Raw genomic sequence first — 4,167 nt, forward strand, 5'->3', positions numbered from 1 at the left:
TCTCTCTCCACGCTGCCAAACAGGCAAGTTTCGATGAAGGGGTAGCAACCACAGAGGAGCAGCTGACAGAGGAGTTCGCGGCTTTATGCCGCGAATACTGTCAAAAAGTATGGGGGGAAGCTTTAAACGTAGCAGGAGTTCCCCAATCTTCGGATCTGAGGAAGTCCGAGAACGTTTGGCTTCCCCTAGAAATACAGGAGATTGAAGAGGCTCTTGCTGCTACTCCTACCCTCGAGACAACTCTTCCTGCTCTACCTCCAAAGGGTCCCACGGCAAGTTCTCGATCCTACGGAACCCTCTCGGTTCCAACAAAGAGAAGGAAGGAGAAGGGGGATGCAAGAGAAGGACTTGAGCCGGATAGTGGAACCCAACGTCCCTCCAACGAAGACAAGAGATAAAGGAAAGCAAGTTTTGACTCCTTTGAGGAGTTGAGAAAGACCGAGGGCACCAAGACCTCTTCACAGGACCCCTCTAAAGGCTTAGGACTTATCTTTAGGACTTCTCTTTTTCCATGTTTGAATTATATATGTAATGTATATTTGACTAATTAATGAAGAACAATTTCATTTTGCTTTTCACTTGGGTTGTACCTGCTTTTACTTTATACTCTTTGTTCTTATTACATGAGTTTCTCAGAGTAAACAACTCTAACACCAAGGATTGCACAATCATAACTTTCGTATAATCACACTCCTATTATTAAAGATTTAATAAAAGGTGACATGGTTAATATATTTAAACAATGCCTTGATTAAAAAGAAGAGAGGACTTCATATAACGATTAAACCCTTGTAATGCATAGCTCTGTTTCTAGTAAGATGTAAGATCCGAGGACCATTCCTTACTCAAATTTACTTAACAATTAAAGATATAAAACTTAAACCCGAGTTAATAAACAGTAACGCGTTAACATCCAGACATAATAAGGAAATGACTTTGATAAAAGTTGGGGTCCGAAGATAAGACTTAACCAATTCTCCGTTTGATTATTAAAAGTTATAACTTCAAATGTAAAATTTCCCAAAGCAGGAGGTCCGAGAACCCGGCATAGCTAAGGTCCTGTTTAACACATGACAAGGCATCAATTTCCACAAGGTTGGTGGTCAGAGGACTGCACTTAACCAAGTCTCTGTTTGATTCTCTAAAATTGTAACTTCAAACGTTAATTTTCCCAAAGTAGGGGGTCCGAAGACCCGACATAACTAAGGTTCTGTTTAACAAATGACAAGACATCAATTTCCACAAGGTTTGTGGTCCGAGGACTGCACCTAACCAAGTTTCTGTTTGATTCTTAAAATTGTAACTTCAAATGTTAATTTTCCCAAAGTAGGAGGTCCGAAGATCCGACATAACTAAGGTTCTAATTGAGTTGGAATTTTCATAGTTTTTTTTAAAAAAAATTTTTTAAGATAATATATGGAAAAAGTGCATTATTTATTTAATTACCATTTTGGTCTATTTGTATTATGCATCAAAATAGTCCCCAGCCTCTAAAATATATCAGAATAGTTCATAACATTTGATATTGGGGCAAAATAGCTAAGTGGTGGATGAAAAAAAAATTGACAAGGTTAACGGCGATACTAAAATATTAATTTATACCACATGAACTGCCATGTAGACTCTCTCGTATTTTTAATTTGAAAATTAAAAAAAAAAACTAAAACAAAAAAAATTTAACTAAGCTAAAATCACAAACACAATTACATTGTCATTCCGAATTTTTTGAGATGTTTTTTGGGTAATGGGAGACTTTACGTTAAGGTCACTTTAGGCCTAGACACAGCCGGGCCGGCCCTGCATTACCAACCACTATGAAATAACTCTTGATAAAAAGAAGGACAGCCCATAAGGTATCATGGACCCACCATTCTGATTTGTTCAATAATCAAAAGGTTATCCAAGCAGTGTTCATTAATATTTAATAAACTAGAATTCTCTATATCAAAAAAAGAAAAAAAGAAAAAGAAAAGAAAGAACTAGAATTCTCCACTTGACATTGTATATAAATAGCTCAACGAAGAACATCATTGCCCCCATTAAAAATGGAAGAAAAAAACAGTGTTTCCCACAGAGAAAAAATGGCAGCTCCCAAAGTACAAAAGCATTTTGTTCTAGTGCATGGGGCATGTCATGGGGCCTGGAGTTGGTACAAGCTCAAACCACGGCTGGAGTCCGCTGGCCACCGGGTCACAGCTCTTGATCTTGCGGCTTCAGGCATCAACAGGAAGGCAATTCAAGATGTTCATACCATATGTGAGTACACTGAGCCTTTGTTGGAGTTTTTGGCCTCTCTTCCTCCAAATGAAAAGGTGGTACTTGTTGGGCACAGTCTAGGAGGATTAAATATAGCACTAGCTATGGACAAGTATCCAGAGAAGGTAGCTGTTGGGGTTTTCATGGCGGCCTTTATGCCAGATACGAAACACAAGCCCTCATATGTCTTGGACCAGGTTTGATATTGATATTTTACCCACTAAATTTCCATTACGAAAGGAATAACATAGATAGCTACTATTTGAAATTAGGATTTTGAGAATTTTCAACCCAATATATATATTATATGCGTGTGATTTTTTGGACTCTTATAGCAAGTCTTTGGCATGGGAATAGATAATTATCACTGGCAAAAAAAAAAAATTATGATATCTCTTAGATTTACATGTCGGTTATGAATATCATATTTTGGGTACTTATAAAAGTTTAATTTTAGTATCACGAACTAAGCCACCACTATTCACATCCACGTGGTAGATTGGAATTAGTTGTCTTTCATTTTTACAAGAATTTATTAATTTTTCTTCACCACTCATGCCACATAAATAGTTGTGATAAGAATTTTGGGTTAGTTCGTGGTCTTAGAATTTTTGGGTACTGATATTGCTGCCTTGTACTGATGATTGATGAATATAATGGTGATTAGCCCCCAGTTTCTCCATATAATGGTCGATAATGGCACATAAATTTCATGAAGAAATTGAGGTTCTTAGAAAAACATTGGGAGAATCAGATTATTAGGCTGATCACATTGTGAAACTGATCCCCTTCAATTGCCTCCCATTTTTAGCTGAGCTGCTACACGTAAAATTTATTTGATTTTTAGTAGTCACATTATCATACATCCAATAAAAATTGAGAAGGAATATTAAAAGAGATTAGATTGAGGAGATTTGATTCCAATTGCATTTGATTCATTCCTTAGAATTATGGGCCGCCCTTGTTATTTGGTAGTTGTGAAATTAAGACATCAGAAGTTTATACCGAAATTTCCATTTGTTCTAATCGTGTAGTCTTTTTCTATGCAAAAAGTATATTGAAAGAACCCCAGCAGAAGCATGGTTGGACACACAGTTTTCTGACTATGGAAGCGTCAAACAACCTTCAACGTCAATGTCTTTTGGCCCCAAGTTCTTGTCCTTGAAGCTCTATCAATTAAGCCCCACCGAGGTAAACACTTTTTCTTTTTGTGCAACATTGCATTGCATGCGCAGTACATAATTGAAGAATTTTGGACATGATTCTAATGTGTGTGCATTTTTCAAGGATTTTGAACTAGCCATGACTTTAGCAAGGCCAGGATCGCTGTTCGTTGATGACTTGTCCAAGGCAAAGAATTTCTCAAATGAGGGATATGGGTCGGTTCCACAAGTTTATGTTGTTTGCGATCAGGATTTAGGGATTCCGGTGGAATTTCAGCGATGGATGATTCAAAATGGAGTGCCTAAAGACGTGATGGAGATTAATGGTGCTGACCATATGGCAATGCTTTCAAAGCCAGATGAACTTTGCCATTGTCTTCTGGAGACAGCACATAAATATGCTTAATTTTGTTTACATGCTTTCATCTATAAACCTATGATACCAAATAATTTGTGATCCTTGCTGTTAATGCCTTTGGCTTTATTTTCCCCCAGTAATCAAGAAGGCTTTGGCTATTTTCGGTGTTACTACTTGTTAATCTTTGTTTTGCTGAATATAATATCTTCCTTTCCTACAAAATGAAAAATGTGATAGGTGTATATATGCACGGAATTGCTGAATGGGAATTTTTGTTGTAGAATGTCTTAGAGCTAGGTCTACCTTATCAATTCAATCATATACATCAACACAATATGATAAGAATTCTTTCCAAAAAAAAAAAAAAAAAAGAAAAGAAAAGGAAAAAGA

At 36.8% G+C, this 4,167-nt stretch overlaps 1 protein-coding gene across 1 annotated transcript; it reads left to right on the forward strand.

Moving 5' to 3' along the window:
- The first annotated feature begins 1,916 nt into the window (after positions 1 to 1,916).
- LOC142625973 (salicylic acid-binding protein 2-like) lies at positions 1,917 to 3,947 on the forward strand. The gene is made up of 3 exons (XM_075799730.1): positions 1,917 to 2,453; positions 3,310 to 3,447; positions 3,544 to 3,947. Exons 1-3 carry the CDS (start codon positions 2,046 to 2,048, stop codon positions 3,823 to 3,825), a joined length of 828 nt encoding a protein of 275 aa, XP_075655845.1. The 5' UTR covers positions 1,917 to 2,045; the 3' UTR covers positions 3,826 to 3,947.
- The last annotated feature ends 220 nt before the right edge of the window (positions 3,948 to 4,167 follow it).

The sequence above is a fragment of the Castanea sativa genome, chromosome 2 (genome assembly GCF_040712315.1).
Source record: "Castanea sativa cultivar Marrone di Chiusa Pesio chromosome 2, ASM4071231v1".
NCBI lineage: Eukaryota > Viridiplantae > Streptophyta > Magnoliopsida > Fagales > Fagaceae > Castanea > Castanea sativa.

What these genes read in the sequence shown, in the direction of transcription:
- LOC142625973 (XM_075799730.1), top strand. Translation starts at nt 2,046, where the DNA reads ATGGAAGAAAAAAACAGTGTTTCCCACAGAGAAAAAATGGCAGCTCCC. An exon ending in CCTCATATGTCTTGGACCAG is followed by an intron (nt 2,454 to 3,309) that starts GTTTGATATTGA and finishes CTATGCAAAAAG; the next exon opens with TATATTGAAAGAACCCCAGC. An exon ending in ATCAATTAAGCCCCACCGAG is followed by an intron (nt 3,448 to 3,543) that starts GTAAACACTTTT and finishes GCATTTTTCAAG; the next exon opens with GATTTTGAACTAGCCATGAC.